General features: G+C 40.9%; 1 protein-coding gene across 10 annotated transcripts in view; it reads right to left on the bottom strand.

Annotated features, from left to right (window-relative positions):
* tcf4 (transcription factor 4) overlaps positions 1-20,889 on the bottom strand; it is a 618,702-nt gene that overhangs the window by 429,851 nt on the left and 167,962 nt on the right. For all 10 annotated transcript variants that reach the window (XM_055662660.1, XM_055662829.1, XM_055662572.1 and 7 more), the window contains one exon: positions 17,248-17,347. In XM_055662660.1, coding sequence (XP_055518635.1) covers positions 17,248-17,347 — 100 coding nt within the window. The remainder of the gene's footprint in view (positions 1-17,247; positions 17,348-20,889) is intronic.

The following is a 20,889-nucleotide window of genomic DNA, read 5'->3' on the forward strand; positions in this document are numbered from 1 at the left end:
TTTTATTCTTGTTTCTCAGTCTCATAATGACTTATTTGACTTTCATTGGCACAACTTTGGTCCTCATGTTGATAAACAGCAATAAAAGTTTCCTAAGGTGATGGAGACTGGAGGAAAGACTAGGTGCTGAGAGTTATCTTCTACCTGCATTATAGAGGCAATTAAACACACCTGAGCAATTTACAAACACCTGTAAAGCCATGTGTCCTAAACATAATGGTGCCCTGAAATGAGGGGACTTTGTATAAACACAGCAGTAAATTCTACATGGTGAAATGTATAATTGCCATTTAATCAAATCAACTGTTTTGTATAAAATGTATAATGTATAAAAATGGTCTTTAATAAAATGTAACAATGTGCACTTTAACCGCATGTAATTTTTTCTATTCCAAATCTCAAATTGTGTGAGTACAGGCAGATAAATAAATGATGGGTCTTTGTCCCAAACATTATGGAGGGCACTATAGGTTACTGTCCACTCCCCTCTTTGACAACTGCCCAATTCCAAGGAAACGGTTTTGAATCACGAATATTTATAGCTGGCGACATCTTTTCCAAATTTCAGGATGTACTCTCTTTTATTAAGATCTATTGGAAAGGAAAGCTCAATATGAACTCCTTCTTAATTGACCAAATTATCATTCCCAACTTTATGAGAACACAAAGTGCTGGAGTGACTCAACAGGGTCTGGCAGCATCTCTGGAGGATATGGATGGGCTACTTTCTGGGTCATGACCATTCTTCAGACTGATTGGAGTGAGAGAGAAAGCTGGAAAAGAAGTGGTGGTAGGGCAAAGCCTGGCATGTGATAGTAGTTGGATATGGGGGGAGTAGGGTTGAAAGGCAGATGGTAGACAAAGGTTTGAGATGAAAATGAGACAAATCTCTTGACAAAGAGAGAAGAGGTTTGAAATAGGAGTGAAATGTAAAGCCAGGGGGAAGGATATAGTTTTAAGGGGACAGTGTTAAGGGGTGGAATAGTGGGAGAATGGGTGCAAACAGAGGGAGGAAAATATTTTTTTAAAAGGGTGGAGTATAGCCCAAAATTAGAGAATTCAAATGTTCATAATGTTACATTAAAGCCACCCAAGCCGAATATGCGGTGCTGTTCCTCCAGTTTATTCGAGTCATGGTTGTTCGTAAATCACCTGCTGCGATTCCTATTATCACAAAAATGACTAGACTTCATTAGTATTTTACTGGCTACAATGTACTTTGGGATACTATATAATTTATTTTTAAACTCAATTTCAGATTAGTCAAGGAGGCTGAAGTGCTTGGAAAAAAAAATCAAGGAGCCTTCTATTTGTCAAGAGTCAAGAATGTTCAATTGTCATATGTAACAAAAAGAAACTATTAAATTCTTACTAGCAGCAGCATAATAGGTCTATAGAGACAGTACTCATAGGTAACATAGTAAACAAAAAAACGTTCAATAAATCTTTTAAGGTCTTTATTAGAGGTTCTATTATCTCATATCAAGCGTATCAAAATAAAAAGAACAGGACGGAACAATTGGAATTAGAAGAACAGATTAGACAGCTTGATTCAGATAATGCTACCGATCCTTCTATTGATAAACACAATAAGATAGCAGTATTAAAATTCAAGTTAAATCAAATTCTCTCTGGAAGAGTTATCAAGTTATTTCAATATACTAAGTAAAAAAACTTTGAATTCAGTGACAAACCGTACAAACTTCTGGCACGCCAGTTGAGAAAAATGGAAAAAGATCATACCATTCAAAATATTAGATCAGAAAAAGGTGAGCGGCTTACACTCCCTAAATATATCAATCAAAGATTTTTACAATTCTATCAAAATGTATACACATCTAAAATTTCAGTAGAAACTATAAAGATTAAAAATTTCCTTGACAATTACAATCTTCCGTCATTTAACGCGGCGGAACGTGAAGAACTAGGAGCACAGATTACAGTAAAAGACATTGAAGAGATTATTAAATCACTGAATAATGGTAAAACGCCAGGCCCAGATGGGTTTAATAACGAATTTAATTTAAAAAATCATGAATTAATCTCTCCTCGTTTACAAGCCCTTTATATACACACATTTAAAGAACAGACGTTACCACAAACTTTAGCCGAATCAACTATTACACTGATACCCAACAAAGATAAAGATCTCGATGAGCCAGGATCATATAGTGCAATAGCTCTTCTAAATACAGACCAGAAAATATTAGCTAAAACCTTGGCAAGAAGCGAGTAAATACATTAGTAAATTAATACACCTTGATCAAACTGGGTTTATACCAAATAGACACTAGTTCAATAACTTGAGACGCCTGTTTAATATAATGTACTCACATAGAACGATAAAAGACTTATCAATCATTTCATTAGACGCAGAAAAAGCATTCGACCAAGTAGAATGGGAATATCACTTCACAGTATTGCAAAAATTTCAATTATGAGAAAACTTTATTTCATGGATAAAGTTGTTATATAACAAGCCTACTGCCAGAATACTGACTAATCAAACACTCTCACCTAAATTTCAATTAACCAGGGGCAATAGACAAGGGTGTGCGTTATCACCTCTGTTATTTGCCCTTGCGAATGAACTCTTAGCTGAAAGTATGAGTACATCCAAACATTGATGGTTATAATACTAAATATTCTAATAATATTATATCATTGTATGCAGACATTATATTACTATTATGCTATTATATATTACCAACTCTCAACTTAGTATTCCAAACATACTAAACCTTATAGAAGAATTCGGCTCCTTTTCAGGGAATAGAATAAACTGGAACAAAAGTGAAAGTGCTACTGTAAAAAATTTAAATATCTTGGAGTTTACGTGACTAGAAAATATTCTTTGTTATTTCAAGCAAATTTGTCACCATTAATCACCAAATTAAATGCCCTTATTCAACTTTGGAAAACACTTCCAATCTCCCTTATAGGTAGAATAAATGCCATAAAGATGATTTTCCTTCCACAAATCCTGTACTATTTCAATCAATACCAATTTTTCTCCCTAAAAAAGTTTAAAAAAAACTTGATTCTGCGATTACAACTTTATCCGGGATTACAAAACTCACAGAATTCATAAATTACATTTATGCAAACCTAAAGAAAGCAACTGGCTTTCCCTAATTTTTTTTTACTATTACTGGGCAATGAACATTAAAAATGTAATTTAGTGAATGGACGATATATGCCAACAAGTAAACTGGCTAAAAATGGAGAGGGAAGATTGTTTGCCTTTCAATATAGGCGCGATTCTTCTCTCTCCAATAAATTTGAAGAAATCAACGTTTGAGAAAAATCCGATAATCCATAGCACCTTACAAATCTGGAAACAGGTGAAATCAACCCTTAAATTGAGAAATTTATCTCTCCTCTTACCAATCGCCAATAATCCCTTGTTTAAACCATCTACGTTAGACAAGGCGTTTATACACTAGGAAAGCTTAGGAATTAAAAAGCAGGGAGACCTTTATGAGATGGGGACTCTTCTCTCATTTCAAGAATTACAGTCGAAATATCATCTGAAAGGTAGTCAATACATTAGATATCTTCAAATACGAGACTATGTGAAATCACACACCCAAGACTGTCAATATATGGTTCCAGACATACTAGATCAGTGGTTCCCAACCTTTTTTTGACCATGCCCCACCTAATCACCTCTAAAATCCTGATGCCCCCCCCCCATGTGGTGATATATAATTCTTATCATTTAAAAAGTAATAACTACACAATAAAGACCTTTTTTACCCCAAAAAAATTATTTACTCAAAATAACATCTGAAACATAAACTACATATGTTTACCTGATGGAAAATCCTAAAAAATAAAAATTGAAAATTTTTATACCCAGACCTCCTCAGTCGCGCTCAATTGCCCCCCTTAAAAATAAAATTGCCCCCCTGTGGGGCGTACGCCCCACGTTGGAAACCACTGTACTAGATGAATGCATGAATAAAAAGTCGGATTCAAATAAGTTAATATCGTACCTTTATAATACCCTTTTAAATTTACAAACTCCATCGTCAGAAATAATTAGGCGAACTTGGGAAGATGAACTGGGTCTAACAATTTTAAAAGATAGTTGGGAGGAAAGCCTTCTATATATAAATAACTGTTCTCTTAATGTTAACCCATTCCTTTGTTTCCTGTACAAAATTACACAACTTCTGGAGGGGAATTTTTGATATCTTTTCTAAAATACTTAAAATAAAATTGGACCCCGACAAAAAATTGATCACACTAGGCATGTCAGAAGCCTGTTCTGAGCTAACACTATTTCAAAGACATTTCCTTAACTATGGCCTGATAACGGCAAAAAAACTAATACTTAAATTTTGGACACAGACAACAGTCCCTACAGTGAGGATGTGGATTACAAACATGTCCGAGACGCTACATTTGGAAAACATTAGGCTTGTCTTGGCAGAAAAACCAGATCAATTTCTCAAGACATGGACACCCTTCGCCGAAATCGTACAAGAATAGTATGGCGCAACCCAAATCTAAATTTAAATCCGATCCTGGGCTGGGTGAGGTGGGTGGTGGGGTCTTTTCTTTGGGCTTTTTCAAGCTATCTTTTCACTTCTCGCTTTTTCCCGTTCTTGTTCTCTTTTTCTTTTCTTTTTTCATTCTCAGGTTACAAGGTTAAAAATGAAGCTGTACAATAATTGTATAATCTTAGATGCCGAATGTTTTATCTTTGTACAATTGCTTCTAATAAAAATAATTTACAAAATAATAATAATACTTTTGAAATGCAAACCGCTTCCTATTTGGAGACTCGGGGAAAAAACAATAATGAAATGTAGATAAATGAAGTGGCAGAGTTTACTGGACAGGGCACCTAGCTGGTTGCCTGGCTGAGTGACAGTTAAGGGTATGTCCTACTGTACGAGGTAATTCAAATGTTTCCCCTGATTCGAACTCGGAGAATTACGGAAATAGCCGCTCGTAGGTACTCGGGGCTCTCGTGGACATTTTTCAACATGTTGAAAAAACCTCACAAGCTTACCGTGTTTCCCGAGTGCCTGCTGTTCGCATTACGAGCCGCTAAGAGACGTCACGAGCTCCACTACGTACCCACTACGTACTTACCACGAGATTTTTTTTTTACTCGGGAGAGCTCTTGGGGAAACTCGTACAGTGGGACAGGCCCTTTAGTAACATGGTAACTGCTCTTGTATGAGAGAAACTATTACATCTGGCAGAGTGCAAAACAAATTAGCATGGCCTTTTGAGCAGGCAAGATTTAATAATATCAGAATGCACATTTTCCAAAGATTGATGGAACAACAGCAGAGAGAGCAAATGGTTCATATCATGATGACCAGCCATGAATTAATTAAACAGACAAAGAGGAGAACATGGCACAACCATAAACCTAAAGCAAAACATCACAGACACTGCAAATCTGAAATAAAACACAAAATTCTGGAGAACACTCAGCAGATCAGGCAGCATCTGTGAACAGAAACACACAGTTAACATTTCAGGTCAATGATCTTTCATCAGAGTTACCACCAGGCCTACTGAGTACTTTCACAATTGTCTGCCTTTATTTCAGCCCTATACCTTGTTTCCTGTTCAGAAATGCCACTGGTAAAACATACTGAAGATAACACATTCTCCAACTATTTGCAGTCGGATGTTACCATTTTTCAATCCAATAAAATTACAGAGGCTGAAAATTTCTGTAAATTATCCTGCCCTTACATTGTAATAAAATACTGTAACTGTAATGCACCATCTAGTAACTGTGTAGGGTAGTTTCTTGGCTGAGTCAGAACTGAAGTATATCCCTTTGGTGAATAGGTCAGCAACCTGAGGCTGCGTTTTAAAATATCTGTTTAAAGGAACAGAAGGGTATTAAGAAGAATTCCCCCAGAAGATGGTTCCAATTTAGAATGAATGGGATGTAAAGTTGTAGAAATCATATTCTATGGAACGTTCTAAAACATTGTGGATTTATATTTGTATCAAACATTGCCGTTACTTGAGAGTGGGGAGCGGTGTGTGATGTTAGACCTAGTTATATTGATCAACAGTGCCGTATGCACTGCAAAAGACTATTATTATTGCACTATATTTGTTATTTATTGAGCTTTTACTTTTTTTTTCTTTTCCCCCGTTATATACTATGTTTACATATTCACATATTCTGTTGTGCTGCAGCAAGTAAGAATTTAATTGTCCCATCCGGGACATATTACAATAAAACACTCTTGACTCTTGAAGCTACAGACCAAATGCTTCCATCTCTACACTGCTAAAGCTCTGCGAGCTCAGTACCGAGAGGTACAAAGAAGTTTAGCTAAACACGATTATACCTTCATCATAAATATTCCCACAAATGAAGATATGGTCAGACATAGTAGTTCAGAACAATGTTGTCCCTTTAAGGTCCAGTGATACAAGTAAATCAATAGATTTAGTTCTATAAGTGTCATGTGCACAGTGAAAAGCTTTGTTTTGCATACTATCCAACAATAAATACAATCATCAAACTCAAGCTCAATAGTTAGACCAAAGAAGATACCGAATGCGGAGTACAGCTCTCAGCATTGTAACGCATCAATTCCATAGACACAAGTCTAATGTCCTCATTGGAATCGAGGTGAATCGAATAGTGCCCTAACTTATGGGAGGACTGTTCAGACCTGATGACAAGAGGGGAAGAAGCTGTTCCTCAGTCTGGTGGTGTGCATTTTCAGGTTTTGTGCCTTCTGCTGGACAGCAGCAGAGAGAAGGAAGAATGACCAGGGTGGGACGTCTTTGATCGTATTGGGGATTTTTCCGAAGCAATGTGAAGTATAGGTGGAATCTGCGGGAGGAAGACCAGCTGAGAACAGAATTTTCCAGAGCTACATCTTTATTGTCCATGGAGTTTGTCACTATAATGGGTAGATGGTCATCAGTTTCAATTTATTTGACAAAAATATAACTGAACAATTAATGGAATCCAAAATCAGAGATGCGCGGGAAAGACAGTGACCAAAGGCTTTGACAAATATGCTTTATGTACCAGACAGCTTTCAGAGGGGTCCTCACAAACTCAACTTTGAAGTACTCCACTCTACCAATCAATGTTGGCAAAAAGAACATAGCTACCATCAGGCTAGAATTATGAGCTTTCAATGTATTTAAAACCATGTCATTGTCATGGCTATCTTCACATACAAAGGCCATGTTTGCTTTGCCCATTAAAATATGCTTATTAAAGACATTTAGTTTACAAACGTGCAAACTCTCCAAAGTTCAGTTCTTGTCATAAAAGAATTGTACAATCACCCATGAAAATGTGAAGCAACCTCTATTCGGGACTTCTTGTGCGGCTTTTTCAACCAACAACACGAACAACACACGTGAGGGTTACACAACAGACATCACAAACAACACACATGAACCAATGTGGTCTCTGTAAACAATGTGGAGGGTCATTTTACAGGAAGCATTTCAAGCACAAAATAATCTGGGAGGCATTGTGTCAAATCCCTCAAACAGATGTGAAATCTTTTGAGGACACAAATGATGATCCACACTATACCCACACCATCTCAAAGCATCATTCAACTAGGCTTATTAAATAAAAGCCTAAAGAAAAATCATCCTAACAGAGTGATGATAGGACACTTAATATCACTGCACCACCAGTGGGCAGCAACTTTATTCAATCACAATTATCTTTCACCGTTATCTTTTAAAGTTTTCCTTCTTCATCCCTATGCTAAGATCTACACTGGCAAGACCAATATTTTATTACTTATCTCCCCCCCCCCCCACCCCCACCCCCCGTCATGGACAGTCAGTTTAGTTTAATTTAGATACTGTACAGAAACAGGCTCTTCGGACCACCGAGACCGCACCGGCCAGCGATCCCCGCACATTAACATTGCCCTACACATACTAGGAACAATTTTACATTTATACCAAGCCAATTAACCTAAAAACCTATACGTCTTTTGGAGCATGGGAAGATCTTGGAGAAAACCCACACAGGTCACGGGGAGAACAAACAATCTCCGTACAGACAAGCTCAAGACAGGATCAAACCCGGGTTTCAAGCGGTTGAAGGCAGCAACTCTACCGCTGCGCCACTGTGCCGCACACATTAAATAAGCCACAGCCAAAATTCATCATCCCGGCAGAGTGATGATAGGACACTTAATATCATTGATCCACCAGCGGGCAGCAACTTTATCCAATGACTATTATCTTTCACACAGAATAAAGTCTCCCTTAGTCATTAAGATCTGCAATGGCAAGTTATTACCTACCTACGTAGCTCCCCCCCCCCCCCCCCCCCCCCCCCCCCCCCCAATAACATCGACATCTGCATTGTGATGACACATCATGGAATTGTCCACTACAATAATATCTGGACAAATTGCAGGAGTGCCAATTTTCGAGCCAGCAGCCATTGATGTGATCAATGATATCCCATGGAGTTTGTCACTACAATCAGAGTTCTATCTAAACATGCATCCAATAGTTGCACTGAGTGAGGCAGAGAATTACCCATTCCTCTCTGGGTGAAAAGCTAATTCAGCTAAATGGCCGCCTTATTCATAAATGTGATCAAGGCTGATCAGTCCAAACCAATCATTGTATGTTTATACTGTTCCTATCTTCTCCAGTCGACACAAACCCCCATACCCCTTGATTCGTGCTAGCCCTATAGCAAGTAGTGTCTATCTAAATCTCAATTTTTTGAATGCATCCAGTGACAACAAAAATTTGGCCTCCCACTGACTTCTGAGCAAACGAGAATAATAGTGTCCCCAAATTGGCAGTCACCGAACTCTCTGGGTGGAAAGGTTTTTCCTAATTCAGTTCTAAATGGCCTCCCCCTTATTCATAAACTGTGGCATGGAGGGGAGCGTGGAACCGGTGGAGGGGGAGCGTGGAACCGGTGATGCATTGGGCAATTTTCACCGGTTCTGGAGTCCCCAGTTGCCAACATCTGTGGGAACATGTTTCCTGCATCCAGCGAGTCCAAACCCTTAATAATTGTATATGTTTATATAAGATTTCCTTTCATCCTTCTAAATTCCAGTGGACACAAACCCAGTTGCTCCATTCTTTCATCATGTGACTGTCCTGCCATCCCGGAAATTAACCTCGTGAATCTATGCTACACTCCCTCAATAGCAAGAATGTCCTTCCTCAAAATTGGAAATCAAAACTGCACACAATACTCCAGGTTTGGTCTCACCAGGGCCCTGTACAACTGCAGAAGGACCTCTCTGCTCCTATACTCAACTCCTCTTGACATGAAGACAAGCATGCCATTAGCTTTCTTCACTGCCTGTTGTACTTGCATGCTTACTTTCAGGGACTGATGTACAAGGAAACCAGGTCTTTCCCCGTTTCCTCACCTGACACCATTCAAATAATAATCTGCCTTCCCCTTCTTGCCACCAAAGTGGATAACCTCACATTTATGAAGTCAGGGCCTGGACTGGAGACTGCAGTGGCCAAACTGACAGAGAATAATCTGAAACCCCAGCTCAAAAAGGTAGCCAACACCCCCCCAGTTTATCCGCACATCCCCCCCCCCCCAAGGTTATTCACACCACCAGCACCCTCCCCCCCTCGCCCTCTAACTCCTCCCCTCCCTCTCTACCCCCTCCGCCTCTCTCTCTCTACCCCCACTTCCCCTCTACCCCCCTCCATCTCCCTCTCTAACTGCACCCCTCTGCCCTCTCCCTCCCTCTAGAGAGTGCTGAGTATTGGGACCTATGGGTGAGTGGTGTTCAGTGACCAGCCCTCCCCTGTGATGCCACGCCCCCCCCCCCCCCACACCTCAATCTCTACCCCCTCCCCCTCTACCCACCTCACTCCTCCCTCTCTACCGTCCACCCCCTCTCCAGCCACGCCTGCGCGGTTGGGGGTTATGCATGAGTGGGTAGGTTGGGGGATGGGGAAAAAGGAGCAAATTAATAATATTAATATAATATTAAGGGGGGGTTAGTATGTGTGTGACGCCTGGTATGTGTGTGTGATGCTGCAGGCCGGCCAACCATTGAGGGGACAGAACCCAACGGGTCCCCCTTGGTCTAGTACTTATTAAAACTCTGATCTTGTTTGTGTGTATATTTGTGTGTATGTGTGTGTGTCTTTACCTCTTTGCAAAAACACTACATGGTAATGATAACATTTTTACATATTCTGATTGACATTTTCCCCCTCTAGGTAGAGATCACCTTCACTGCACATTTTATGATTTATTTCTCGATATTACTGATTAAAGTTTAAAAATTTCAAAAGACTTTGAATTTTAAATGACCAGCTTCAACTGATGACATCACAATGGCTCGACTATGCAGTGATTAGCTTTACTGAAGATTTCATCCTATATTTATTCACGATTAGAGTTATTCATGATTAGAGTTTTAAAAATGTCAACTTTCACAAGATTTTTACTGTTAAAATCCTTCCTCCCAGCTCCCAACACACTTCGATACAATGTTGCAACACAGGAACACTTTTTACCTCACAGGAGGAATAGGGCGAATTGCTATTGCAACACGCAGGACAAGTGCAATTGGAATTTTTGTTAAAGGCCACTGCTGAGGGAGGCAGGGGAGTGCTGGAATCTTACATTCGGAAACAGCTTGAGTTGGAGGGCCACATCTCCTGTGGGGGCTACGTGTACGGAATGGGTGCGTTTGGGGGAGCAGACCCAACAGGTCTGAACTTGGTCTAGTAATAAATAAACCTGTTTCTGTCTTCATGGGACCCACATTTGTCTTAACTAATCTTTTCCTACTCACATATCTAAAATAGCTTTTACTATGGTCAGCAGTTTCAATTTATTTGACAGAAATATAATTGAACAATTCATGGAATCCAAAAACAGAGATGCGCTGAAAGGACAGTGACCAAAGGCTTCGACAAATATGCTTTATGTACCGACAGGACGGCTTTGAGAAAGGTCATCACAAGTTCTAATCAACTTTGAAGTACTCCACTCTACCAATCAATGCTGGTAAAATGAACACGGCTACCATCAGGCTACAGTCATATGAGCTTTGAAACTATTTAAAACCATGCCTTTGTCATGGCCATCTGCACTCACAAAGGCCATGATTGCTTTGCCCATTAAAATATTCTTGTTAAAGATATTTAGTTTACAAACTTGCATACTTTCCAAAGTTCAGTTCCAGTTATAAAAGCATAATGTAATTGTTATATGATCACCCATGATAATGTGAAGCCAGCTCTTATCGGGACATCTTGTGCAACTTATACAACCAATAACACGAACAACACACGTGAGGGTTATACAACAGACATCACAAACAACAAAGTGACCTCTGTAAACGATGTGGAGGGTTATTTTACAGGAAGCATTTCATGCACAAAATAATCTGGGAGGCATTGGGTCAAATCCCTCAAACAGATGTGAAATATTTTGAGATCACAAATGATGATCCACACAACACCCACAACTTCCCAAAGCATCATTCATCTGGGGCACAGCCAAAAGAAAAATCATCCTAACGAAGTGTCCTGATGATAGGACACTTAATATCACTGCACCACCAGTGGGCAGCAACTTTATTCAATCAGAATAATCTTTCACCATTAACTTTTCCTTATTCCCTCCAATAAGGTCTACATTGGCAAGACCAACATTTATTACCTATCTTCCCCCCCCCCCCTCCTCCCATCCTACCATGGACAGTCAGTTTAGTTTAGTTATAGTGCAGAAACAAGTCCTTTGGCCCACCGAGTCCGCACTGGCCAGCGATCCCTGCAGATTAACACTGCCCTACACACATGAAGAACAATTTTACATTTATACCAAGCCAAATAACCTACAAACCTGCATGCCTTTTGGAGCGTGGGAGGAAACTGAAGATCTCGGAGAAAACCCATTCAGGTCACGGGGAGAACGTACAAACTCCGTACAGACAAGCACCTGTAGTCTGAATTAAACCCGGATGTCAGGCGCTGTAAGGCAGCAACTCTACTGCTGAGCCGCACACATTAAATAAGCCGCAGCCAAAAAACATCATCCCGCCACTCATGGACAGTCACTGTAGAAGATTCTTAAGAGCAATCACAGTCTTGTGTGAGTGAGGTCACACGTAGACCAGACTGCACAAGAACACAAGATTTCCTTCTCTAAAAGATATATATGCATTTAGACAGACAGAGGCTGATTTGGGATAGTCAGCATGGTTATGTACTTGGGAATCTTAGCTCACAAATCAGTTTTGTAGAAGTTGCCAAAAAGGATGACAAGGGCAAAGCAGTAGATGTTATCGATGTGGACTTCAGCAAGGCCTTTGGGAAGGTTCCTCACAGTAAAATGCTATGGAAGGTGGATTGCTAGCTTACTGCAGGGAGAGCTAGCTGACTGCATAGAGAATCAGCATCTTGGAAGGAAGCAGAAGGTGATGGTGGTGGGTTGTTTTTTTTTGGGCTGGTGGGCTGGTGCCTGCGACTAGTGTTGTGCCTCAAGGATCGATGCTGGGCCACTTTCTGTTTGCGGTTTATATCAACAAGAATGTAGAAAGCATGATTAGTACGTTTGAAAATGACACCAATGTGGGTCATATTGTAGATAGTGAAAATGGCTTTGAAAACGTATAGCAGGATATTGATGAGCTGAACAAATGTGCAGAGGAACAGCTAAAGGAGTTTAATGTAGATAAGTGATAGGTGTTGTATTTTGGCAAGTCAAACGAGGGCCGGACCTTCACAATGAATGGCACGGTCCTGGTAAATTGTCTAGAGCAGAGAGATCTAGGAGTGCTAGTTGGTAGTTTTCTGAAAGTTGCATCAGCGATAGATTAGGTGGTCAAGACTTTCAGTACAGTGCATTGAGTATAAAAGTTATGATGTTATGTTACAGTGTACAACACGTTGGTGTGGCAGCGTTTTGAGCATAATGCTCAGTATTGGTCACCCTGCTATAGGAAGGATGTCATTAAGCTGGGAAGTGTGCAGGAAAGATTTACCAGGGATGTTGGCGGGACACAAGGGCCTTATGTATAGAGAGAGGTTAGGCAGGCTAGGACATTATTCCTTGGAGCGCAGAAGTCTAAAGGATGATCTTGTAGATGTGTCCAACATCATGAGGGGGGTAGATAGATTGAATGCGCGGACAATCGGGACAGTATTCTTATCAAGAATAAGAGGTTATATAAGAGGTTTAAGGTGAAGGGGGTTCATAAGATCCCAAGGGGCAACTTTTTCACACTGAAGGTGGTGATATATGGAACAAAACTGCCACATAAAGTAGGTGAGACATGTATTATAACAACCTTTAAAAGCCATTTGGACAGGTGCATGGGCAGAAAATGGACACTCTGCACAGTTGTGTGGCCACCATCATGGTACTATGTACTTGCACTTAAGGTGTCTCTGGTCTACAATACTCCCCATGACCCTACCATTTACAGAGCAGGTCCCGCCTTGATTTGTTTTGGCTTGCCGCAATGCAATATCTTGCATTTATCTGAATTAAATTCCACCTGCCATTTCTCGGCCAGTTGTTCAAAGTTCCAGAAATGGAAATAACCTTCCCGATGTCCACAATACCACCAGTTTTAGTGCCATCCACAGACATTAACCATCCAAATATAAAGAACAGTGGACCCAGCACCAATCCCTGTGGTACTCTGCTGATTACAGGACCCCAGTCTGACAATCAACCCTCCAACACCATCCTGTGGCTCATGCCTTCGAGCTGATTTTGTATCCAACTGGCCAGCTCACCCTGAATCCCAGGGGAGCTAAGCAGCATAAGCAAAGAACATGGGAGTAATTATCAGGCACGAACAGCCATGGGAACAGCGAATTCTCAGTGATGTTGATTACACTGCAACTCTAGTTTATGTTGCTACCCTGTAAATGCCAATAAATTGTTAAAAAATATCTCAGACACAGGTAATAAATTGGAGGCACAAGAGACAGCATAGGCTGGACCAAAAATAAACACATTTCTGGAGCACCTCTGTGAATCAAACAGCATCTGTAGGGGTTGGGAAGAAACTTTTTCTCTTACATAATATGTGGGAAGAAAGTATCTGCAGTCTACTGCATCGCCATTGTATTGCCCTATCCACAGTAGACAGCAGATATTTTCTTCACACATATTATTTTTTAATTCCACGGTTTTCATAAACATAGAAACATAGAAAATAGGTGCAGGAGGAGGCCTCCGAGCCAGCGCCACCATTCATGGTGATGATGGCTGATCATCCACAATCAGTAACCCGTGCCTGCCTTCTACCCATATCCCTTGATTCCACTAGCCCCTAGAGCTCTATCTCACTCTCTTTTAAATTCATCCATTGAATTGGCCTCCACTGCCCTCTGTGGCAGAGAATTCCACAAATTCACAACTCTCTGGGAGATTAAATTTTTTCTCATCTCAGTTTTAAATGGCCTCCCCTTTATTCTTACACTGTGGCCCCTGGTTCTTGACTCCGACATTGGGAACATTTCTCCTGCGTCTAGCTTGTCCAGTCTGTGAGATATAGTTTGTGCTCACAATTACTACGCAGAGACTTGGTGATTCCAACTACTCGGCCCATCACAAGGTCGGTGGCTACAGTCACTCGGCCCCTCACAATGATGGTGGTTTAATCATCTTATCCCTCACAAGTCCTTTTATAATTTTATATGTTTCTATAAGATTCCCTCTCATCCCTCTAAATTCCAGTGAATACAAGCCACGTCTTTCCAATCTTTCCTCATATGACAGTCCCGCCATCCCGGGGATTAATCTCGTGAACCTACGCTGCACTGCCTCAATAGCAAGGATGTCCTTCCTCAAATTAGGAAATAAAGTAAACATTTTTATTTAGTTAGCAATCGCTTTCAAGTAGTCCGTTCGTGAGACATGAAAGGCTAACATCCTAATAATATGTTTGGAGGAGGCAGTTCTACTACTACGACTCAAGATGTTTATCCGCAGAATATCAAAACATTACGGAACACAATAATGCTGGAATAAAACCCTGGTCTGCACAGTCAGAGAATCTCAGCCAGAATGGTGGAAAGCCTGCAGCAATTAACTTCAGGTCTTGTGAGTTAGGGAAAATAAATAACTGCTCTGTTCTTGATCCTGATTGTTATCTACTAATATAGGTGAGGACGTGGCTGAGCTTGGCAGAGTTCCTCATTGTCACAAAGCACGCTGATGTTCATTGCCAAGGCTTACACATACATCATACCCACCAGAGCGAAATGACAGACCTGGCACACGCAAATTGTAAGAAGTCAACTGCCAAAGAAAAGTTACAGGTCACAACAAAAATCAGGATAAGATAAGATGCTGAATAGAATAAACTTGAAACCACTCAGGCAATTTATCTTCCCGACGTCATAAGAGCTGAAGCTAATTTCAATGAAAAGTTTTAGGTTTATTCATTCAGTGTCCCAATGACAGCGAATTGTCATGTTATGTCCTCCCCTAACCTATAATTGGACAGCCATTCATCTGATTGCATAGCACACGTAACTGTCATGACTGCTCAATGCTAACTCCCCCTCCAATTCCACACTGACCTTTCTGTCCTGGGCCTACTCCATTGTGGCCCAGCACAAATTGGAGGAACAGCACCTCATATTTCACTTGTATAGCTTACACCCCAGCGGTATGAACATTGATTTCTCTAACTTCAAATAGTCCTTGCTTTCCCTCTCTCTCCATCAGCTCCCCCTTCCCAGTTCTCCCACCAGTCTTACTGTTTCTGACTGGGTTTTATCTCCGTACCGCCCACTCCCCTGACATCAGTCTGAAGAAGGGTCTCGACACGAAACCTCACCCATTCCTTCTCTCCAGAGATGCTGCCTTACTGACGCCGAGTTACTCCACCATTTTGTGTCTATTTTTGGTTAAAACCAGCATCTGCAGTTCTTTCGTATACATAACCGTACATGTATCAACTGTTATTTGGTTATTTTGTGCACACTTGATTTTAAAAGTAAAACATCATGACACGTCACACTCTTTCTAGATAGCACGAGAACATTAGCTAATGGAAGCATGAGCAATACCCATAGAGACATACACTCTCATATTTCAATACTATTATGCATTATACCCAAAACCATGTCATGCTATATTTGTTCTTGGGTATGGCGCAATAGAAAGCCTAAGATTTTGGTGAAATGCATAAAGTAATCAACACATCTACTTTAAAATGAATAACAACACAGCTCATCATCCTACAGTCACACCTCATCAAACTATATACCAGACCTCAGACTTTTGCCTCAATCACAGTGAGGAGATGCTGGGTGGACTCACTGTGGTGGATGTTAATATGTGTTTATTGTTGTTTTATTGTATGGTATTATATGTATGACTGCTGCAATTTCGTTCAGACTTCGGTCTGAATGACAATAAAAGGCTATCTATCTATCTATACAGTATATAATGCTTTGCGGTTATTTATTAATGTTTCTTAGCCACAATACTAATTCGGAAGGTAGTTCAACTTCGCTGTACTATCAATACCTAATCAAGAAAGAAAAATTATAAGTGGACAACCTGTTGGTTTCATGTGAAACAACCACTTAGATCAAGTTGGGGAAACAAGCTGGGATAATTTTGAAATGGGAAAGAAAGTTAAGATGGTGGAGAAAAGTGTACCGTGTGCTTCAAAAGAACTATACAATACAGATGAGGCACATCCTTCTCATCCACTTATTCGTCACTATCATCTACAGAAGTTCTGCTATTTGTCTCTGTGGTTTTATTTTTTTCTGGGTAACAAAATGGAATTCCGTTTTCCAAGTCGAGTTTGTCGGCAAGTCATAAAATACACAAATTCACTAAATATGGTGACCATACCACAATATTGTAATGAATGGCATCGAAAGCTCATAACTGATAATAAAGAGCAATCAATGAAAATGAAGAGAGTCGAGAAAGTGAAGAAACTGGAAATTAGTTTTGCTGTTCACAGAAACGAGTGTGTGCGTGTGTGTGCATATACACGCACACACACACACCAACATATATAAATATACTTAAAACGGACGTATGAATGTAATAATATGGCAGCTCATTCTTATGCAAGGACATCCGGAAGTCGGATATTCATAACCCTAGGATGGCTTATATAAACAAATCCGTTTCTAATCTTTATCTGTACTGCACCAATAACCTTAGAATATACAGGCTGGAGAGAAATGCAGCAAAAATAGCTGCTTCACATTAGCAAGTTATGACATTTACAAAAAACACAATCACACTGCTCTAGGACATACCTACAAGTCGAGAATTCATGAATGAGGATGTAGAAAGGTTGTCATGTGATCCAAGTTCCCTGTTGGTCACTTGTTCATAGTGCACGCCATCAGCATAGTTCTGCAAGACATTGAAATACATATTAGTTGTACTTGATGTGATAGAAACTGTTTTGAAGATACAGAAGATAGACGAGCTTCTCCAGCATTTTGTGTCCTGCTGCTGACCCACTGAGTTACTCCAACTTTTAGTGTCTAACTTCAGTGTAAACCAGCATCTACAGTTCTTTCATACCCATTGAAAGTACACAGGATAGAAGCTTTTATTTTAGAAAACATAAGATTTAAAAGTAAAAGTAAGAGGGCCCACCACACAAGTTATTGTGTACAAAATTACCACTATATCAAATATAGATGTGCGCAGATTCAGACACAGCTACAATATCATAATTACAACAATGTTACAAGTGTAGACAGAGTTGAGATAGGTACGAGAGTCGATCCATAGTTCTTCAGTCGATTCTTCCTGTATCAATAACATTTGACTTAATACACTGTACCGTGCTCGTGGGCGTAAAAATACCTGAAAGAAAGAGCATTTGGTGCCTCTCCAAAGAAATAGGAGCAAATGCAATAAAATAGCTGCCAGATCATTAATGACACTTTCCGCTTGTTGATCTGTGCAGACCATCTGGAGCAGAGCAAATAGTTTGCATCCAGATGCAGAAGTTGTAACTTGCAATTTTCAAACAACTGTGTCTGCACAGATTACTTGATCAGCAATCTTTCCCTGCCAACTTTTCTCCCCATCCTGAGATAAAAATCTATAGGCTTTTTGCTGAGATGTGATTCCACATGTGTTCCTTAATTTTAACCATGTCTTAATCACAACAGAGGACTTTATGATTTAGCAACATCAGGCATCACATATAAACACAATCCTGTGCATTGCCAATGCTTTTCCCATTGGGCTCATCAAGCAAAATTCAGGAAGGGGAGCAGAGTCCAGCTTTTCCTTTCTTGAGTTCACGAGTTCCAAGCTCAATCATCACTCCTGCAAGGCATGGGACGTTCAAGCACCGGATGTTGAGTCAAGCAAACACATCTGCTGAAGTGTCACCGACTCACACTGCTGAAGCTTAAACAGTTATAACTTAAAGGGGAGATGGAAGACTTTAGGGAACCCGAACAGTTCTTGCCTGAATTTGGAAGGATAAATACGCCAAAGAGGACACAGTCAAGAGAGGAACCATGCCATGAAAGTCTTCAAGAGAAGGAGGAAAGCAAGTTGAACACCAGAGCTACACGAAGCACTTGATTGTGGCTCATTTCCAACGGCGGAAATGAAGACTCTAAGCAAGGCTGCAGAATTAATAAAAATCGATAGCAGCAGCAAACAGTGCCCAAAGGATTAGAGTGCTGGATGAAGGGGTGATTATTTTAACTTTCCTGCTGCATTGATCTTGACCTGATTCAATGGAGACGAGAGCAAAAAGGTGCACATTTACAGATTCAAATGCTTCGCTGCATTCTAGATGCTAGACAACATCCAAGCAGAAATTGATGTTTTCAACTCAATTAAATCTTGGCCGATCAAATCTGACCCATTGCTGTTGCACATTCCGACTGCTTTAACCAATAACATTCAATTGCACAAAATGCTGGAGTAACTCAGCGGAACACGCAGCATCTCTGGAGAGACAGAATGGGTGAGATCACCCATCCCTTTTATCCAGAGATGCTGCCTGGCCCGCTGAGTTACTCCAGCATTTAGTATCTATCTTCGGTGTAACCCAGCATCTGCAATTCCTTCCTACAATATTCTATTGCATTCCTCCTGTGGATGGCGGTTAGTGCCTGGATATCAAAGAATTATGTAACCAAGTACAGGAACGAGATAAAGAGCTTATAATATGGTGACAAGACAACATTCTCCTATGAAGTCAGCAAAATGACTTCAGGAAACAGGGTGGAATATACAAGGTGCTGAAGTAGAGATGGTTGAGAGTTCTTCAGGTTCACAGAGATAGATATCATCAACAATTTGCCCATGCCCAACTACACTGACGCTATGGCCAAGAAAGCACTTCAACCCCTCTACGTCTTAGGAAGACAAAGGAAAAAACGCATGTCTCTGATGACTATTACCAATTTCTACTGATGGATCACAACTTGGTTTGGCAACTGCTCTGCTTATGCAAGAAATCGCATAATTGCAGGGAGCTAGCAACACAGCCTGGTCTGTCACACAAACCAGCTTCACCCCCCCACAACTTCATCTAAACGTCACAATGGCTCAGGAAAGTTGCTGCCTTACAGCGAATGCAACGCCGGAGACCCGGGTTCGATCCCGACTATGGGTGCTGTCTGAACGGAGTTTGTACGTTCTCCCCGTGACCTGCGTGGGTTTTCTCCAAGATCTTCGGTTTCCTCCCACACTCCAAAGACGTACAGGTTTGTAGGTTAATTGGCTTGGTAAATGTAAAAATTGTCCCCAACTGCGCAGGCACGTCTCATTTCTCCTCATCCCCCAGCACTCCCTCCTCCTCCTCCTCCTCTTCACCCTCCCTCTTCAATCCCTAGAGAGGGAGAGGTGGTAGAGAGGGGCGGGGGGTTGGGAGAGAGGGAGGGGATAGAGATCACAGAACCAGGCTCGTCTTTGCTTCCAGCGGAAGCTTCTTTCTCAGCCCCAGTCACAGCCCATCCCAACCCCCAGGGCTCGGTTATCACTCCAGCTCGAGCACCAGGCTCTACTACCCCCCTCCCCCCCGAAGAGTTTTAGTATTATGGAGATTTTTGTTTTAGTCCAAGTGCCTGTGATGTCACAGCAAGCAACATTCTTCATCCCACCTGCTCCTCACCTTGCTAGTGTATACGACAATCAACGTAAGCATTTGTGAAGAGTGGAAGCAGATTTTACATTTTAGATGATTGCCTTTTCAGAGCTTTTCACAATGCTGCACCAATAAAAATGTTAATTAAAAACTCCGGAAAACTAGAATTCACCACCAGCACCGTCCCAAGCACCACCCTTCCCCCAACCCTACAATCGGACGCTTTGCTTCCAGACCCATAGACTGTAATCAGTGAGAAAGGTGAAAAGACATCCTCCAAAATAATTCTCAGCAATGGTACCCTGCAAGGCTTCGTCCCACAGCCGCATAAGGTAAAAGTCACTGCCAAATTCTCCAAACTCCATTTAATTCTCAGCACATATGGGTCAGAACCCTGACGGAAGGCTTCGCATGAAATCACAGCCGCAGGAAGATTGTTCCCCCATACTCACTTTAGGACTGCATTCACAGAGAGTGGTGAATCTGTGGAACTCTCTGCCACAGAAGGTAGTTGAGGCCAGTTCATTGGCTATATTTAAGAGGGAGTTAGATGTGGCCCTTGTGGTTAAAGGGGTCAGGGGGTATGGAGAGAAGGCAGGTACATGATACTGAGTTGGATGATCAGCCATGATCATATTGAATGGCGGTGCAGGCTCAAAGGGCCGAATGGCCTACTCCTGCACCTATTTTCTATGTTTCTATGTAAGACACATGTCTGCAAAAACTTCAAGAAATCAAGAAAATACAAATCCGTCTGGTGTGGCATGGTAGAGGCTGCTGACACCAGAGATGGGTTCAATCCTGAAAGGTGCTGTTTTAAAATTCCTGT

Source organism: Leucoraja erinacea, chromosome 1 (genome assembly GCF_028641065.1).
Source record: "Leucoraja erinacea ecotype New England chromosome 1, Leri_hhj_1, whole genome shotgun sequence".
Lineage (NCBI taxonomy): Eukaryota > Metazoa > Chordata > Chondrichthyes > Rajiformes > Rajidae > Leucoraja > Leucoraja erinaceus.